Below are 19760 nucleotides of genomic sequence, written 5' to 3'. Positions count from 1 at the left end.
CACACCCGTCTTCTATCGGATGGCTAAATTCACTATCCGAATTTTCGGATATTCAAAATTTACCAGATATCCGGTTTTGAACACCCCTAATTATAGGCTATGTACTTTAAAAAAGTGTGCTAATGTAAACCAACTTAACTTGCTAACATGATAAATATGATATTTGATATACATGCTAACGTTGTTAATTTTTTCCGTTATAGATAATTAAGATTCACTCCTATAAGGCACCGATTAACGTGTTTTAGTAACAATCTTCATCCATAACATCATGAAATTCAAATTTAACTGCAGATCAAAGACGTGTTCTTCATAAAAAGCTTGAAGATCAAAATTATGATTTAATCCATTTCAGTTAACGAGTCTAACAGAGAATCTTCTCAAAATCATATAGTGAAAAATCGTGGATCCTCAGGTTAACTTGAACACATCCAGATTTCTCGAATTGATTTGTTGACCGAAAGTTCATGAAGTTTGTCTTGAACAATTTGAGCTCGATTTGACGAGTTAAGATCTGAGATTTCACATATAGCTTCACGAGATGGATTAAAACGATTCCAAATTTTTACATTTCCTCAAATTATTGTCGAATGATCTAGAGGCCAAAACATATTAACACTTTCGGTTATAATGAACACGAGATGAAGATCATCGAATATGTTGTTGATTAAGAATGATGAGTAATGAAGCTTTAGTTTCTGATGATGATAATGTTTTAGTAATCAATTTGTTGTTTGAATCATTGAATATCAAACTTGAATTTTATGTGAGATGCTTGGTATCTGATTCGATTTAACGGAACTTTATAACACCCGTTAACTTTAGGGACTGCACATACAAAAGGAACAAACCACAGGGACTGTAAGTGTAATTTTTTAATTTTAAAAAATGACACATCATCAGTTTAACCGGCCCAGCAGGTAACTGGTCACCTTTTGTTTAAATTAGCACACTTTTTCAAAGTACATAACATACAATAGTATTTTTCTTGATATATAGTCTACATTGGAACAAAATATAAAGTATATAGCCATTGAGTAGCTTAAACTCTAGTGAAAAAAGAAGAAAAATTGAGAGAATATATATGACCCGCACGTAGCCACGAAAAACGATTAATTAGTTTGCCGGTAAAGTACAACAAAATCACATAACTTACAATGGAAATTGAGTATGCATGAACGTAAACTATGTATGTTACAATAAGTTAGGTGTAATAAAGTTTTTATATTAGTAACGAGAAATTCCATGTGAACGAACACATTAACTCCTCAATAGCAGGTAAACCTCGAACATCAGAATTCATACGTCACCACGATGATATATATATATATATATATATATATATATATATATATTTGACACAATTATAAATGTTTCTAGGCTTGAATTGTTGGTGGAGGTGTTGTCTTTAAGTTTGAGCTTCCTATCTCTTCTTCTTTGCTTTTGCCCCATAAAACAAAGTAAAGCCCTCCAATCAACAAGATTCCACCAATAATACTGATAAACAATACAAAAGCACGACAAATTATTATATAAGTTACACAAATTACGATTTTTTGGATGGATAGTGCAAATTTGAAGCCCACCATGTAAAAGCAACATTTTTTTTTTAAAAGAAAAAAATAAATAAAATTATTGTAAAATCAACTAATTCACCCGTTCCAAAAACATATCTATCTTTCTATTTTGATTTATCCTTAAAATATTGTCTCTTACTTTAAAATAACAAAGGAAAACTCACTTAATTTTCAATTAAACTCTTTTTATAATTAGAAATGTTATATTTAATATAGAAAACAAATTTACTAATTTTTTTAAAGGCAATAGTTGGCAATGAATATTCTCATCTGCCACGCATACACGCGCTTTCGGGCGGAAACCCGAACCATATTACAGGGATCCGAAACTTAAACCATCCCGAGAGGCAGACGGTCGGAGCTGGATCCTGAATATGGTCGGTAAAACCTCCAATGGGACAACCCGGCTTATCGGAATAAATTCCACGGGTACTTTTAAGGAAATGAGACTCGAACTCGAGACGTTTCCCCTTCCAATACCTAAGCATTGGGGTGAACTACTGGACCACAAAGGTGGGTTCAAAAAAATTTACTACTAATTACTCTTTCTAATAATTTTTTTTACCTAAATAACTCATTCGACTAAAGGCATAATAGATAACTCATAAAAATATTATAAATTCAATAAAAAGTTAATTCAGACAATAATTCTTGGATGAAAGGAGTATTTGGATTACTTAATATGTATACTTGGTTTAATTTTTTTTAAAGATACTGATTTTGCAAATTGACTTCAAATGTGCACTATCCATCCAAAAAAATTCCACAAATTATAAAGAATACAAAATTACCTAAAAGCTAAAATTCCACACATATATATTTTAAATATATATAGGGGCAGGATCAATGGGGAAGTAACCAATCGGGGGGAAGCAAATTTATTTATTTTTTGTTTTTTTGAATTTTTTTTTTCCGGCATCAAGATCACACGAAAATATGAACATTTAGAAGAGACACTTCGTAATGAATGTTATTATTTAGGCGGGAAAACGATCGACAAAAATAACATTCAAGATAATATTGTTCGTGAAGAATATGAACGTTTTTTTTTCCATGTTTTGTGAAGTAAAATTTAGCCCGATTTAGAGTTTAGGGTTTAGGGTTTAGGGTTTAAGGTTTAGGGTTTGGTGTTTTGGGTTTATTCCGTAAACCTAAAACACCAAACCCTAAACCCTAAACTCTAAACCGTTCGTGTTAAAAACTCAATCTAAATCCTAAATCTAAACCCTAAATCTAAACCCTAAACCCTAAATTTCTAAACCCTAATATCTAAACCCTATAAACCCTAATATCTAAACCCCAATAGCTAAAACCTCAAAATACGCTCGAAAAACACGATAATTGTTATATATTACTTCTTCGAGCGTTTTCCCGCCAAAATAAAAACATTTATCACAAAGTGTCTCTACTAAATGTTCATATTTTCATCTCATCTATAATGTTCGTGAACAAATTTTTTTCAAAAAAACAAAAAAAAAAGTTTTTTGCTTTCCCATCGCTTCCCCCCGAATGGTTACTTCCCTCTTGATCCTACCACTATATATATATATATATTTTAAATTAAGAAAATCATGTTTATATTTGTAATGAGGTGTATGGATTCACTGCACGGAGTATAAATTTCCTTACAAAAATTAGTAAGAAAACAGAGGAATGTATTAATTACGTTGATTAGGTACATACCTTCCTAAAGAGAGAATTTCGCCTAGTAGTAATGCTGCGGAGACCGTAGTAAATATGAAAGCCAAAGGAGTAGACAAGCCCAGAAATACTGGGCCCTTCTTCTGAATCACCCAAGTTTGCAAATAAAATGCTAACCCAGTCACCACAAAACCCTACGTACGTACGTAATATTTCATCAATATATTATATCACAGCAAACATTCCACTACAAACAAAAACAAGTTTTATTTTTAGCTTTTTCATTATTTTTTAAGCTTTAAAGAGTGAATACTTGACATGTTTATGTACACTTAGATCATCTTTATCCCTGAAGGGGCGTGTTGGCGTATTGCTGGGTGGAGGTGAGGTACTTGATGAACGTGCTGCTAGACTGCTGTGTAATGGGATGGAGTGTTAAGTGGCGTGTTGGGTGATGTGTTAAAATCTGATTGAAAGTTGGGTGAAAAGCGGGATAAAAACTAATTAAAAAATGGGGAAAAATGCAGCACATGAGCTAGTTTGTCTGTGCTCACCTGATGCACACCACCAACACATGAGCCAACACGCCCCATTACCATGTGCTGGGTGGCGTGTTGGCCCAACACATGACTCAACACAGGCGCGATAATGGTGGTCTTATAAGTACGTGTCACAAACAGGGGCGAACTTATGAAGGGACAGGATGGGGCGCCTGCCCCAGTGGATTTCCAATTTTTAGTGCAATTTTTTTCGATTTTTTGTTTTTGTCCCGCTGGATTTTTTCTCTCCCAAAACATTCATATTTTGCTTCAAAACCTCCATATTTTACTCCAAAACCTCTATATTTTGCTCCAAGACCTTCATATTTTGTCCAAAAAACTCCAAATTTTGTTTAAAAAACTATATATTTTGCCAAAAACTCCCAAATTTTGCAAATAAAAATCCTTGTGTCTTAAAAAAAAAAAAATTCACCCCGGTGATAAATTTTTCTGGCTCCATCAGTGGTTACAAAGTTTTGACAACTAAAAGCGTAAAAAAAAACTAATAACAGTTAAAAGTGTCAAAAAGTTAATAACTTAAAATTTTTAGCACTGTATTTTTCATGCTTTAAACTTTTTTCATTATATTCTTCCTCATTTATAACTTATATTCACATTTTTAAGCGTCGAAAAAACCATTCAAAAAGTGTTGGTTGTAGTATAATTGCCATGCATGCTTAATTGGATCATAAATTTAAATATTACTCCGTATATCTTAGATCTCAATTATTATAATAATTATATATTTGAAAAATACGTATGCTCACACAATAAGCGACAGCCAAAAGTCTAATATTCAAACCAAGCTTCCATTGATAAGCTTCCCTTTCCATGATAATGGCAACAACAAAAGACTGCAACGAACTCAACAAGCACTGAAGAGCCGTGAAACTTAGCTTTGAAGGATAGCTTTTCAACACTCTTGCCTGCATGCATGCAGCTTCAGTTCAATTCAATATCTTTCTTCTTTATTTATTATTTATAAATTTTATTATTATTATATATATATATATATATATATATATATATATATATATATATATATATATATATATATATATATATATATATATATATATATATATAAGGCAGAATCAATGGGGAAGTAACCAATCGGGGGGAAGCGGGAGAAGCAAATTTTTTTTTTTTCGTTTTTATTTTTTAAGGCATCAAGATCATACGAAAATATGGGAACATTTAAAAAGACACTTCGTGATGAATGTTATTATTTATGCAGGAAAACGATCGAAAAGAATAACATTCAAGATAATATTGATCGGGAAGAATGTTAACGTTTTTTTTCCATGTTTTGTGAAGTAAAATTTAGCCCGACTTAGAATGTAGGGTTTAGTGTTTTGGGTTTAGTCCCTAAACCCAAAACTAAAAACCTTAAACCCTAAACTCTAAACCGATCGTGTTAAAAACTGAATCTAAATTCTAAATCTAAACCCTAAACTCTAAATTTCTAAACCCTAATATCTAAACCCTAAGGGCAAATGGCCCAAAAAGGTAATATAAGTTACCAAATTTGACAATCAAGGTAACCCCAACTTGTGTAAGCCTGAAAAGGATTTCAATTTAATTTTTGCGCAAGAAAAGGATTGAGTGTTCAAATTTTTTAAAATTGAGGTAATATCAAAATCTAAATTCACGAATTACTTCAAATTGAGACTTGGAACAGATTCGTAGTGCTTCGATTAGCATTTGTTGTGAAGCAAGTTGATCTAAAATATCATGAAATACAACGAATCGAGATGAACAAGTCGTTTGAACACACACACACACACACATACACAGACACACAGACACACACACACACACACACACACACACACACACACACATATATATATATACATATACCAGAAAGAACTAAGAGTGTGAGAAAATCCATAGAACTCACAGATTGAGATCAATCTGCATACGGATTGAGCTCAGTGTGTGAGTTCTCTCATACTTTTGATTCTCTCTGGATCGTCACCTATTTTATATATATATATATATATATATATATATATATATATATATATATATATATATATATATATATATAGGGGCAGGATCAATGGGGAAGTAACCAATCGGGGGGAAGCGGGGGAAGCAAAAAATTTTTTTCGTTTTTTTTTGGAATTTTTTTTTCCGGCATCAAGATCACACGAAAATATGAACATTTAAAAGAGACACTTCGTAATGAATGTTATTATTTAGGCGGAAAAACGATCGACAAAAATAACATTCAAGATAATATTGTTCGTGAAGAATATAAACGTTTTTTTTCTTCATGTTTTGTGAAGTAAAATTACGCCCGATTTAGATTTTAGGGTTTAGGGTTTATTGTTTAGGGTTTGGTGTGTTGGGTTTATTCCATAAACCCAAAACACCAAACCCTAAACACTAAACTCTAAACCGTTCGTGTTAAAAACTCAATCTAAATCCTAAATCTAAACCCTAAATCTAAACCCTAAACCATAAATTTCTAAACCATAATATCTAAACCCTATAAACCCTAATATCTAAACCCTAATATCTAAACCCCAATAGCTAAAACCTCAACATACGCTCGAAAAACACGATATTTGTTATATATTACTTCTTCGAGCGTTTTCCCGCCATAATAAAAATATTTATCACAAAGTGTCCCTACTAAATGTTCATATTTTTATCTCATCTATAATGTTCGTATACAAAGTTTTTTCAAAAAACGAAATTTTTTTTTTGCTTCTCCCGCTTCCCCCCGATTGGTTACTTCCCTCTTGATCCTATATATATATAGATTTAATCAAGAGGGAAGCACTTTTTTGGGGGGAAGTAATTTTTTTCGTTTTTTGAAAAAACTTTATTCACGAACATTATAGATTAGATGAAAATATGAATATTTAAAAAAGACACTTTGTGATGAATGTCACTATTTTGACGGGAAAACGTTCGAAGAAAATAATTAAAAACATTCAATGCACTGAATGTTTTGCTGCTGAGTTTTTTTTAAAGGGTTAGAAATTAGGGTTTAGAAATTAGGGGGTTAGCTATTAGGGTTTAGAAATTACGGTTTTGGGTTTAGAAATTAGGGTTTAGGGTTTAGAAATTAGGGTTTAGGGTTTAGAAATTAGGGTTTAGATTGAATATTTTAATACGAACGGTTTAGAGTTTAAGGTTTAGGGTTTAGAGTTTAGGGTTTTCGGGTTTAAATTCGAAAAAAACACTTCACACAAGATGAAAACAAAACGATGCAAATAAACTCAGCAGCAAAACATTCAATGCATTGAATGTTTTTATTTTTTTCTTCGAGCGTTTTCCCGCCAAAATAATGACATTCATAACAAAGTGTCTTTTTTAAATGTTCATATTTTCATCTAATCTATAATGTTCGTGAACAAAGTTATTTCAAAAAACGAAAAAAAAAAAAATTTGGTTCCCCCTCCCAAAAAAGTGTTTCCCTCTTGATTATGACTATATATATATATATATATATATATATATATATATATATATATATATATATATATATATATATATATATATATATTTCAGACTTATTATTACATTTATCAAAAGCTTGAATTACAACCTTTATATTACTCTATAACTTTGATTTTCACCATCATTGATCGAACACCATCATCAATATAACAAAATATCGTAACTAATAATATTAACTCATATATAATACGAGCATTATGACACTAATATATATAAATTCGCATAAATACGAGTTATAAACTAGTTATTATTAAAATAACGCATCAAATACTTTTTCCAGACAAATTTAGATTCGCAAAAATATTGAATTATATTTTAATCTTAATAGTAATAATTTTAATTTATATTATTATATAACTGTAATTTAACTCATCTTGCTTTAAATGTTCTCATAAGTGCTAACTTTACTTTAAAAAGCAAAAATCACCTTTAATTTATTTTTAATTGCATTAACATTATTAATATTAAAATTAAGGTGTGGATTGAAAGTAATATATGTACCTGTAGAACAATCCAAATACTCCAACAAGTGATGCTAAAGAGCAAAAGGAAGACCCCCAGGATCCAAGTGGTACTTGAAGTTGAAGAAGCTTGATGATCATCATGAGGATGGGACGTGTTTGTTGTTGGTGATAAAAGATGATGGTGCAACAATAGACGCATTTCTGGTCCTCGATAAAAAGCCATTGTGGCTGCACCCGCCATGCACACCACTATCCCACTAATCTTTGCTACACCCGAGCTTCTACGTACATTTACACTTTCCATCCTATTATCATATATAACTAATTAATTAACGCTTGAACTTAATTTAGAATCAACTTGATCGACGAAGCAGAACTTGGCGAATGTACAAGAATATGTGGCATGGAAAAGTTAATTTGTTTTCAAATACGGAGTATATATTTTTAGACATGCAGATCGAAATAAGAAACAGCTGCAGATCGATGAAGCTGATTAATTAGTGTAGTACTTAATAAATACTCCGTAGTAGTAAATTGGAGTACGTACCTTAATAGGAAAGCCATAAAAAATGTTAGGGCAGGAAGGCAATTTGAAGCTGCAGCAGCTAAACTCGCAGATGTATATTTGAGGGCTATTCCATGAATATTTAAGCTTGTTGTAATCCTGTAATTAAATTAAATTAATTTACACCATTCATATGATCAATATATACTCTCTAGCTTAGTCGTATAGTATATGATCAAGGAATTAGTGGTATAGTATACTTACCCAAAAAAAGGAATCAGTTTATAAACTATATATACTTAAGCCATATATATCTACATGAACCATTGGTACGTACCTACTTCAACATCCATTTAATTTTACTCAAAACATCCAGAAAGTACATTATCAAATCAAATTCTAGTTGTAAAAGTACAAATAAGAAATTACTGTGAATAACCTGAAAATTTTAAAAACAACAAAATATTTTATGATTAGATCTAACAAGGAATTAAAAATCTTGTTAATTTAGTTGACAGCAAAATCCATGCATACAGATAAGCCACTACTTTTAGTTTTTACTTACGGAGTAATTAATTCATTAGGTCGGTTTAATTACTAATCGTATGTTTTTTTTTTTCAATTAACAAAGATATATACTTGAAGTCACAAATTAATCATACCCAAGTAGAGAGAGCCCAAAAATCTTGCAGAAAGTGAGGAAAGATAGAGGCGGTGAGTCTTTTCTGAAACAAACAAACAATTAATTATTAATTAATCATATATAAGCCATATATTCAAAGACATCAAGAACATATACATATACAATAAACTTATAAGTAGTCCACCTTTCAACAAAGAAAGCAAAAGGAACTAAAAAGAGAGTGCCAGCAGCTTGTCTATAGAAGACAAAGATGTATGTATTCATACCGCCATCGAAAACTGCCTTTGATACCAAAAACATGCCTGTATATATTAATTGTATCACAACAACACTCAAGTAACACTTCTTTTCGCCCATTTTAATTTATTCCACCTGTCACAATCTTAACTTAATTAATTATTTAAGTTTCCTCGATCACATTTCATCTATATATAGATAGATGGATACATCTTTCATCTGTATGTGTAGAATAAACATGATGCTGATGCGAAGTTACAGGGCAACAAAAAGTTGCACTATTAAAGGTGAAATTACTAATGACACATTAATTAAGGAAGAGTGTGTGTTAGTACTATATAAATAGCGTCAAGATTATATTCTTTTTAAAATATATAAATATAAAACTGGTTATAGTGCTTAAATTATTTAATTTGCATAAGTTTTGACAAACTTCTTTTCTTGTGAAACCAACTAAAGTACACTTACATACGCAATGAATGTATGGAGAGTTTTATATAAGTTGAAATAATATATATATATATATATATATATATATATATATATATATATATATATATATATATATATATATATATATATATATATATATACACACACACACTAGTTTTATGAGCCCGTTCGTTGGACAAAAATTGTAAACATTAGTTCTTAAAATCGTTAATATTGATGAAAATTTCAGATGTTATCAATTAAATGGGTAGAGTATAATTAGAAACATGAAAACATAAATAAAATCAAATCGTTACATGATGATTCTGTATGAAAGAGGAGAAAGAGCTCGTGATAGAGTCCGTCTTTTACAAAGTAATTTTAAATTAAAAAAATACTGTAAAAAAATTCTAAAAATACTATAGAAAGCTGGAGTATTAAGTAAAAACATGTAAATGATGTTAAATAACATTAGATCAAATAAATGTGAATAAATATAATAATACGTTATTTCGAGGTAAAGTTTTTTTCTCACACACACGCACGCGCGCGCACACACACAGATATATATATATATATATATATATATATATATATATATATATATATACATTTGTGGGTGTGTATCCTTTTTATTATATATAAGAAATGGGTTTTGAGGCATCAATATTAAAATTAAGTTCTATTTATTTATATATTCATATTGTTATAAGTCTTACAGTAATTATTCTTTCGACACATTTAAAAGACTTTCGTAGAATTTTTTTTGCAAATGATATTAAATTTTTGAAGACTCGTGTGTAAACACGCCTTTTTAGGTTCCAATTTTAAAACTGAAGTTGAATCGATCAAATCAGAATTAAGCATTTTAACTAATATTATTTGATTATTTATATTACTTAAAATTTAATACCATACATTATAATTATTTAAAATGGTCTATTTTAATGATTTCGATCAAGTTTAAATTTGGATGAGCTCTATAGAAGATAATGATTAGGTTTACCAGAACTATATATTATTCCCTCCGTCTCAAATCTACTATCCATTATTCTATTTTGGGATGTCCCAAAATTAATTGTCCAGATTCTTTTTCAACCAATCAAAAGAGGTTATTCTTGAGAGAGGATATATATTATTGGTCGAGAATAAAGTTAGTGGAATTTTCTAAAAATGCGTGTTTTTTGTCTGGGGACAATAGATTTGGGACGGAGAGAGTAATACTTATGTAACAAACTTTTAGAGCTTTATATAGTATTTATATAGCGTACAAACGTAAAAGAATATGATTAGATGATGAATATTAATATTACTTTTATAATTATATTTTATATTACTTAATATTTAATTCGATTAATAATCAAATAATATGTAAGATTAGTTTAATTAAAAAAATGACATGATTATTTAATTAAGTTTAATTAAGAAAATGACACATAGAATTTATATCACATCTTTTTATAATAAGCTATTTATGTATATAGGGTGAGGATCCAGAGAGAATCAAGAACCAAGGGTAGGAGAGAACTCGGAGAACTCACAAACTAAACTCAATCTGTATGCAGATTGACTCAATCTACGTGCAGATTGAGCCAATCGGTGTGTAGATTGAGCTCACTCTGTGTGCAGATTGAGCCAATCGTTGTGTAGATTGAGCTCACTCTGTGCAGATTGTGAGTTCTTTGTATTCTCTCACACTCTTAGTTCTCTCTCGATCCTTTCACTATATATATATATATATATATATATATATATATATATATATATATATATATATGTGTGTGTGTGTGTGTGTGTGTGTGTGTGTGTGTGTGTATGTGTGTGTGTGTGTAAGACCCGAATAATTATTGTACAGCAGTGTAAATAGGATACATAAAGTGTGAGAAGCATTGTGTAATTAAACAGAGGTCAGTGTCTGCCCAGACCTTTGTGCGCGCCGCGCAGGGGTAAGTGTGCGCGCCGTGCACTGCTCATGTGCACAGATTTCTGTTTTAATTTAAATTGAACGTGGGGCATTTTGGTCTTTTCACTCGAGGCCGGGTTTAAAGCTACCAAAAGGCTGGTTGGAGTCTTTAGTTCACATCCACCAACCTCATCATCTCTCGCATTCAATTCTAGAGTGAGAAACCCATTGAGAGAGCGAAATCTCAAATCAAGAAGGAAGAAGTTGATTTCGGGCCAAAACGCGAGTATTAAAGTTGTTCATCTAGTCACTAGCTATGTTTTGATTGTGGTGGTATGTCCTAACTTTGATTTCCTTACTTTGATTTACATAAGGGTTAGGGTTTGGGTAAATGGTGAACATAAAACCCATATTTGGTGATTTTGGGCGTTCTTAGGTAAGATTGAGTCATGAGGACTCAAGAATGACTAACCTAGGATTTTAAAGTGTTAATTGGTATTTATGAGTCTTAAATGGTAGTTAATCACTAGCACACTTTGGGGTTAAGTGAATGGGTGTTATTTAGGTTTGTGGATAACCTAAAATGGGTGTGTTAACCTTGAACTGAGTCAAATGAGTCTTGGGTAACCTAGGTTGTTAAATATGTATGAAAATGCGATAACCTTATGTTAAAAAGTGTATTAAGACCACATTTGGCTAGTGTTAAGGTTTTGGGCGAAATTGACCTAATATTATGATTAAGAGTGCAAATGGGTCGAAATTGCACTATGGGTCAAAATGACACTAGGATGGTGAGTGAGTTGGTTGACCAACTTGATTGTGTGATTGATTATATGCATAATGTAATAGGTACGTTACATTGAAGGTTGCAAGCTTGATTTCTCATTCACCGAAGGCGTTAAGGTGAGTGGAATAATTATATGTATGCGTATATAGTGTATTTACTTGCGGGCTTGTGGTTAGTGTTATCCGGGTGTATGGATTCACCATAGTGTTATCCGGGCGTGTGTATTCACTACTATTTTGTGCGATGGAGACCACATGTGCGTGAAGGGTGGTTCGGTAAGTGCGGATGTCCACCTAGGGGGTTAGTGTACACTAACGGTCATTGTGCGAGTACCAACGGTCATTGTGCAAGTGCCGTTCCTTTGTGTGCATTATGGTTAACCATGGTTATGTGTGATAGCTTTAGCATGTCGAATTGTGAACTATATGCTATTGGTAATGCTAGCTTATTGAGATTGTGGATATCTAGTTTTGCATTGTGATTGCATAGTTGCTAAATTGCTAGCTCGTATACGGTATTGTTTAAGTGTTTGCAAGTAGGTATATTATATATGTATATGTATAACTATTGCATTCACTAAGCGTTAGCTTACCCTCTCGTTGTTTACCTTTTTAGGCTCCGGTGTGCACAAGGGCAAAGGTATCCGTTTAGATTAGTAGTGGCTCTCGAGGGTTTAGATTTTGGAAGATCGACCAAGATTTGGGTAGTTTAACCCCCAAACGCCATGCTCAGAGTGTCGTTTGGAATTTAAACTAATGTGGTCGAAACTTATATTTTGTGCGAAACTCGTAATTCGGCATATGTGGGTCCGATTTCGTAAAACTTGTTTTATTATTGAGACGTGTTAGTTTTAACTATTATAATGTGATGTGAAAAGCGTTTCGTCTAAAAGTGTCGGGAAGTGAGAGATCTTTAACGCAAAATTGGAAAATTTGGACAGCGGGCTGTCAGGCCTTGTGCGCGCCACGCACATAAGGGGCTGCGCTTTTCGCATATTTGGTTGAATAACTGGTTGGGTCGTTACAAGTGGTATCAGAGCATGGTCTAAGGGATTTAGGCGACTTGAGATAGGTGCCTAGACTTAGACTTTATTGTGTATGCGTTTTATGCGGGACTTGTAGGAGACGGGTTGGACCGGGATTTGGCTAGTGCTTAGGTTTATGTGAACTAACCTTGCACTAATTGTTTTGTGTTGTAATTGCAAACATTAAGCAAGATAGACATTGTACTAGCAAGTTAGTGTGACGTGCTCGTGTAACAATGACTAGCTACCATTGTTACGGGTTCAAATCGTGTCAAACAAGCGATGTACGACGATTATTGAGGAAGATGGGGCGGTGAGGTGTATATGTATATATGTGACATGTCTTTTCGTTCGTTGTTTAACCTATTCCGTTTTATAGAATGAAGATGAGAAACGGACACGACACTAATGACGGAGGCCCGAGCGAGGACTCCGAATTCACGGCGAAGGTTGAGGCCATCTTTAAAAAGCAAAAAGCGAAATTTCTTGCGGATGTCCGAAATGTCTTCCAAGAATCGGTTGATGGGCAAGTAACCGAGTTAATCAATGAGCGAATGAATGCCGCGATCGAAGAGGCATTAGAAGCTAGAAACATTTATCCTCGTGGTGAAGGGGGTGAGGGTAATGGTGGGCATGGAAGGCGAGACTTCCATTACAAGAATTTCAAGGATGCTCAACCTCCTATGTTTAATGGGGTTAGAGATCCGTTGAAAAGTACATGTCGGATCTCCGACATTGAGGGGCTTTTCGTACCGCGGAATGTCCTCCCGAGAAGAAAACAAGGTATGGTTCTAGCATGTTGCGTGAAGAGGCTAAGTTGTGGTGGGATGACAAAATCCAAGTATGGTGAAGAGCAATGTATGAGCTTATCATGGGAAGAGTTTAAGAAGAAGTTCTTTGATAAATATCGAACTCAAGCCGACCTAAACACAATTCGGGACGAGTTGCGCGATTTGCGACAAGATTCGATGAACTTCGTTACTCTTAAGTCTACCTTCTTCTCAAAGACTCGTTTTTGTCCAGAGTACATTGGTGATGACCGGATGTTGATGTTAGATTTCTATCGCTCTTTAAACGATGAGTTGAAACGTAAGATTAGTCGGGGAATGGCTAAGTCGTTTGAAGATTTGTATGAGTTGGCTCGGGATTTCGAACCGGAAGGCCCAAAAAGAAGTGATTTCTCTTTCTCTAAGAGAAAATACGAAGGTTCGAGTCATTCGAGTTTTTCAGGCAATAAGAACAAGAAGGGTTCCGAGAGTGTTAATAGTGTGAAGAAGGGTGGTTTTAAAGAATACATCCCTCGGTGTTATAATTCTGGGCAAAACGGGCATATATCCTGTGATTGCACAAACCCGGCGACAACCAAATTCACTTATTTTAATTGTAATAAAGAAGGACACCGGTGTAGTGACCGAACTTTTCCATGATTATATATTATATGAGATTAATATTTACATGAATAATTGTTTCCAACATGTTAAGCAATCAAACTTGTTAAGACTTGATTAATTGAAATAGGTTTCATGTAGACAATTGACCACCCAAATTGACCGGTGATTCGCGAACGTTAAAACTTGTAAAAACTATATATATATATATATATATATATATATATATATATATATATATATATATATATATATATATATATATATATAGTTAACATGATATTATGATAAGTAAGTATCTCATTAGGTATATTAACAATGAGTTATATACATAATAATGAGACTACTAAGTTAAGAAACTCGAAACGTTATATATAACGATTATCGTTATAACAACGTCTTACTAAATACATATGTATCATATTAAGATATTGTTACACTATATTTAACATGATAAAATGATAATTATATATATCATTAAGTATGTTAACAATGAACTACATATGTAAAACAAGACTACTAACTTAAGAATTTCGAAACGAGACATATATGTTACGATTATCGTTGTAACGACATATTAATGTATATATATATATATATCACATTAAGATATATTCATACATCATAATATCATGGTAATGTAATAATTTAACATCTCATTAGATATAATAAACATTGGATTAACAACATTAAATGAGATCGTTAACTTAAAGGTTTCAAAACAACACTTATATGTAACGACTAACGATGACTTAACCACTCAGTTAAAATGTATATACATGTAGTATATTAAGATGTATTAGTACACTTTTGAAATACTTCATGACACATAACAAAGTACTTCTACTTAACAAAAATGCTTACAATTACATTCTCATTCAGTTTCATCAACAATTCTACTCGTATGCACCCGTATTCGTACTCGTACAATACACAGCTCCTATATGTATATACTATTGGTATATACACTTAAATGATCAGCTCTTAGCATCCCTCATTTAGTCAACAAACATGTGGAACCATCATTTTGCAACTAGCATGAATTATTACACTAAAAATCAAATTACAATTTGCATATAATGAAACTATGGTTCACTTTTTTGATCACACTCTCATACACTTTCATTTTTCAATTTTCTTTCATCCATTTGATCTATCTCTAGTTCTATGATGATGTTCTAAGTGTTATTCATCATATTCATCAAAATCTACATCAATCTAGCTCATAAATCCTAATCTATATCAACTTATAAAACAACTACTCAAGAAAACTTCAAGAACACTTTCAAGTTTGCAAGTCTACTTCCAAGCTTTCTAATCTATTCCAATAATCATCCAAGATCAAGAAACCTTTGTTATTTACAGTAGGTTATCTTTCTTATTCAAGGTAATACTCATATGCAAATTTTGATTCAATTTCTATAACTATAAACTATCTTAATTCGAGTAAAAATCTTACTTGAACTTGTTTTCGTGTCGTGATTCTACTTCAAGAACTTTCAAGCCATCCAAGATTCTTTGAAGCTAGATTATTTCTTGTCACTTATAGTAGGTTTAACTACTATAATTGAGGTAGTAATGATGTTCATAACATCATTCGATTCATATATATATAACTATCTTATTCGAAGATTTAAACTTGTAATCACTAGAACATAGTTTACTTAATTCTAAACTTGTTCGCAAACAAAGTTAATCCTTCTAACTTAACTTTTAAAATCAACTAAACACATTTTCTATATCTATATGATATGCTAACTTAATGATTTAAAACCTGGAAACACGAAGAATACCGTAAAATCGGACATACGCCGTCGTAGTGAAACCGGGGGCTATTTTGGGTTAGATAATTAAAAACTATGATAAACTTTGATTTAAAAGTTTTCCTTCTGAGAAAATGATTTTTATTATGAACATGAAACTATATCCAAAAATCATGGTTAAACTCAAAGTGAAGTTTGTTTTTCAAAATGGTCATCAAGACGTCGTTCTTTCGACTGAAATGACTACCTCTTACAAAAATGACTTGTAACTTGTATTTCTGACTATAAACTTATACTTTTTCTGTTTAGTTTCATAAATTTTAGTTCATTATGAAACCATATCAATTTGATTCACTCAAAACGGATTTAAAACGAAGAAGTTATGGGTAAAACAAAATTGGATATTTTTGCTTGTTGTAGCTACGTGAAATTTGTAACAAATCCATACTAACCATAACTTAACTAACTTATATTGTATTATACATGTCTTGATAGACCATAGACACGTATACAATATTTTGACATATCATATCGACATCATCTATATATATTATTTGGAACAACCATAGACACTCTATATGCGGTAATGATCGAGTTATCTATACAGGGTTGACGTTGATTCCAAAATAATATATATACTTTGAGTTGTGATTGAGTCTGAGACTTGTATGCACTGGGTCGTGGATTGATTCAAGATAATATATATTGATTTATTTCTGTACTACTAACTGTGGACAATTATTTGTGGACTACAAACGTTGCACTATCAACTTAACAAACTTAAATTGTTAAACTGTAATAAAATATGGTATAATTATATTTCGATCATAATTTGATATATATATATATATATATATATATATATATATATATATATATATATATATATATATATATATATATATATATATATATATATATGTTATAGGTTCGTGAATCAACCCGTGGCCAAGTCTAATTCTCGACGAATTGATAATCTGTGAAAGTGAGTTATAGTCCCACTTTTAAAATCTAATATTTTTGGGATGAGAATACATGCAGTTTTATAAATGTTTTACAAAATAGACAAAAGTACGTGAAACTACATTATATGGTTGAATGGATCGAAACCGAATATGCCCCTTTTAGCCTGGTAATCTAAGAATTAGGGAACTGGCCCCTAATTGACGTGAATCCTAAAGATAGATCTATTGAGACCAACAAGCCCCATCCATGGTTACGGATGCTTTAGTACTTCGAAATTATCATGTCCAAAGGATATCCCGGAATGATGGGGATATTTTATATGCATCTTGTTAATGTCGGTTACCAGGTGTTCACCATATAAATGATTTTTATGCAGATTGCATGTTATTGAAAGATGAAATCTTGTGGTCTATTATTACAATTTGATAAATATATAGGTTAAACCTATAACTCACCAACATTTTTGTTAACGTTTAAAGCATGTTTATTCTCAGGTGATTATTAAGAGCTTCCGATGTTGCATGCTAAGTAAAGACATGATTGGAGTCTGCATGCTTGTATAATATTGTTTAAAAATTGCATTCGAAGACTTAAGTTGTTGTGTAATATTATTGTAAACCATTATGTAATGGTCGTGTGAAAACGCTATATTTTAGATTATCATTATTTGATAATCTTTGGAATGTTTTTAAACCTTTATCGATAAAATAAAGGTTATGGTTTGTTTTAAAAATCGAATGCAGTCTTTGAAAAACGTCTCATATAGAGGTCAAAACCTCGCAACGAAATCAATTAATATGAAACGTTTATAATCGATATGAACATGGCATTTTAACCGGAAGTCGGAGTGTCCTGATTTGCGCACCGATCAAGTTAAAAGGCTAGAGAAGGCAGCGGGGACGGCGAGGGGACGTAATTATTTAATGACCAATGATGAGGCCAAGCAATCCAATGAAGTTGTCTCAGGTACATTCATGGTTAACTCTAATCCGGCAAGGATACTTTTTGATAGTGGTGCTAATTTTCCGTTCGTGTCTCTGAGATTTGTGCCTAAACTTAATAAACCGCTAGCTAAGTTAAGTCATCCGGTAGAAGTCGAAATAGCGGATGGTAAGACGGTGCTAGGGGTTGATGTTTGTAAAGATTGTAATATTGTATTTGGTGTCGAAACGTTTAAAATTGATCTCATTCCGATAACTTTGGGTGAGTTTGATATTGTTGTTGGTATGGATTGGCTCGATCGTTATAGAGCCGATATCGCATGCAATGAGAAGTCTATTCGTGTAAAGACCCCAAGTGGGGGAGAGTTAATAATTCATGGCGAGAAATGGAGAAGACTTGTGCCATTATGCAGTTATGCACGGGCACGTCGTTTTCTTAGTGGTGGTGGCATGGCTTTTCTTGCCCATGTAGTTGATACTCGTGAAGAGCCACTATCCATTCGTGAAATTGTGGTGGTTAATGAATTCGAAGACATTTTTCCGGATGAATTACCGGGTGTTCTGGCGGAAAGACAAGTTGAATTTCGCATTGAGTTGGTTCCGGGTGCTACTACCATTGCTAAAACTCCTTATCGTTTAGCACCAACGGAGATGCAAGAATCGTTATCCATTGCCTCGGATTGATGACTTATTTGATCAACTCCAAGGCGCGACTTATTTTTCTAAAATTGACTTACGGTCCGGCTACCACCAAATGTGGGTCCGTGAGGAAGATATAGAAAATACAGCTTTTTGAATGCGTTACGGTCATTTTGAATTTGTAGTAATGCCTTTTGGTCTTACGAATGCACCGGCGGCATTCATGGATCTTATGAATCGAGTGTGCCAACCTATGTTGGACAAGTCGGTAATTATGTTCATTGACGACATACTTGTCTATTCGAAAAGTATGAAGGAACATGAACGTTATCTGCGTGAAGTATTGAAGACGTTGCGGAAGGAGAAGTTGTATGCTAAACTTTACAAATGTGAATTTTGGCTAAGGGAAGTGCAATTCCTTGGCCATATTGTGAACAAAGAAGGTATTCGAGTGGATCCGGGGAAGATAGAGACGGTGAAGAGTTGGGAACGACCGACTACGCCTACGGAAATCCGAAGTTTTCTCGAATTGGCCGGTTATTATCGTCGGTTTATCCAAGACTTTTCTAAAATTGCTTCTCCATTGACGAGGAAGAATGTGAGTTTCAATTGGGAGAACGAGCAAGAAATTGCTTTTCAATTGTTAAAAGAGAAATTGTGTCAAGCTCCGGTCTTGGTGTTACCGGAAGGTGTAGAAGATATGACGGTTTATTTTGATGCTTCTTTAAATGGGCTCGGGTGTGTTCTAATGCAACGAGGTAAAGTCATCGCTTATTCCTCTCGACAATTAAAGGAACACGAAAAGAGATATCCGACTCATGATCTTGAATTGGC

General features: G+C 32.6%; 1 protein-coding gene across 1 annotated transcript; it reads right to left on the bottom strand.

Moving 5' to 3' along the window:
• Window positions 1-1376: 1376 nt before the first annotated feature.
• On the bottom strand, window positions 1377-9203 carry LOC139869334 (WAT1-related protein At5g64700). Its single transcript, XM_071857646.1, has 7 exons — window positions 9031-9203; window positions 8866-8928; window positions 8246-8362; window positions 7736-8003; window positions 4525-4683; window positions 3261-3412; window positions 1377-1497 (listed from the first exon to the last, which is right to left on the bottom strand). The coding sequence occupies exons 1-7, from the start codon at window positions 9201-9203 to the stop codon at window positions 1377-1379; spliced, it is 1053 nt and encodes a 350-aa protein (XP_071713747.1).
• Between the last annotated feature and the right edge of the window lie 10557 nt (window positions 9204-19760).

The sequence above is a fragment of the Rutidosis leptorrhynchoides genome, chromosome 9 (assembly GCF_046630445.1).
Source record: "Rutidosis leptorrhynchoides isolate AG116_Rl617_1_P2 chromosome 9, CSIRO_AGI_Rlap_v1, whole genome shotgun sequence".
Lineage (NCBI taxonomy): Eukaryota > Viridiplantae > Streptophyta > Magnoliopsida > Asterales > Asteraceae > Rutidosis > Rutidosis leptorrhynchoides.
This window is presented reverse-complemented; position numbering and strand designations above follow the sequence as displayed.

Excerpts from the sequence above, each read along its gene's own strand:
- LOC139869334 (XM_071857646.1), bottom strand. The coding sequence starts at position 9,203 with ATGGGCGAAAAGAAGTGTTACTTGAGTGTTGTTGTGATACAATTAATA. Across the intron at positions 8,363-8,865 it reads TTTGGGCTCTCTCTACTTGG|GATTACAACAAGCTTAAATA; the intron begins GTATGATTAATT and ends ATTTAATTACAG. Across the intron at positions 8,004-8,245 it reads TTTATGGCTTTCCTATTAAG|GATGGAAAGTGTAAATGTAC; the intron begins GTACGTACTCCA and ends ATATGATAATAG.